At 43.1% G+C, this 627-nt stretch overlaps 1 protein-coding gene across 1 annotated transcript in view; it reads left to right on the plus strand.

The window, feature by feature from the left end:
• The window catches only part of LOC106537165 (vascular endothelial growth factor receptor 2), a gene marked incomplete at its 3' end in the record, with an annotated part of 22,816 nt that extends 22,557 nt beyond the window's left edge, over positions 1-259 (plus strand). The window contains 1 exon segment of the mRNA XM_014034539.1: positions 110-259. Within this exon segment, the coding sequence (XP_013889993.1) occupies positions 110-259 (150 nt within the window).
• Between the last annotated feature and the right edge of the window lie 368 nt (positions 260-627).

Consider the following 627-nt stretch of genomic DNA (forward strand, 5'->3'; position numbering starts at 1 on the left):
GCGTTTGGTGTGAACGCACCATTACCCTACGTCAAAGCATTCTGTTCAACCTTTTTCTGCTGAAAAAAGAAATTGGACTTGAGAAATTGACACATTGTTTCTTCTTCAGTGCGCCCTCGTATCATTGAGAAAGAGATGGCTACAGACAATGACGTGTACGAGTATGGTAAGAGCCCCACCTTGAGGTGCACGGCCTATGGGTTTCCCATTCCTGAGCACATGCAGTGGCAATGGATGTCTAAGGAGGACTGCCCCCAGGCCTTCATGTAAGCAACCTTTCTCCTGCACAGCTTGTTTCTGCATGCGTGTGAAGAGGGACAGCTTGACAGGGGATTCATTGTCAACTGGTTGTTAATTTCAAAAAGGAGGGGCCATTTTTATGGTGATAAAACCACAAGACGAGACAATAAGAGTACACTCTGACCTTGATGCGAATCAGCGGATGTGTTTCATTCTTCTCACAATGTTCAATTTTAGAACAACATTGATTATTGAGATTCAGTCCCAAAAAACAATCTGGCAAAGTCTGAAAGCAACTCCAATATCCTCACGGACTCCTGCAGTGATTTTTGGAAAGTGAGGACATTTTCCTGTTCCTCACGGGTGTTTTTTTTTTTTTTTTTTTTT

This window comes from Austrofundulus limnaeus, unplaced genomic scaffold (assembly GCF_001266775.1).
Source record: "Austrofundulus limnaeus strain Quisiro unplaced genomic scaffold, Austrofundulus_limnaeus-1.0 Scaffold2159, whole genome shotgun sequence".
NCBI classification, from domain to species: Eukaryota; Metazoa; Chordata; class Actinopteri; order Cyprinodontiformes; family Rivulidae; genus Austrofundulus; species Austrofundulus limnaeus.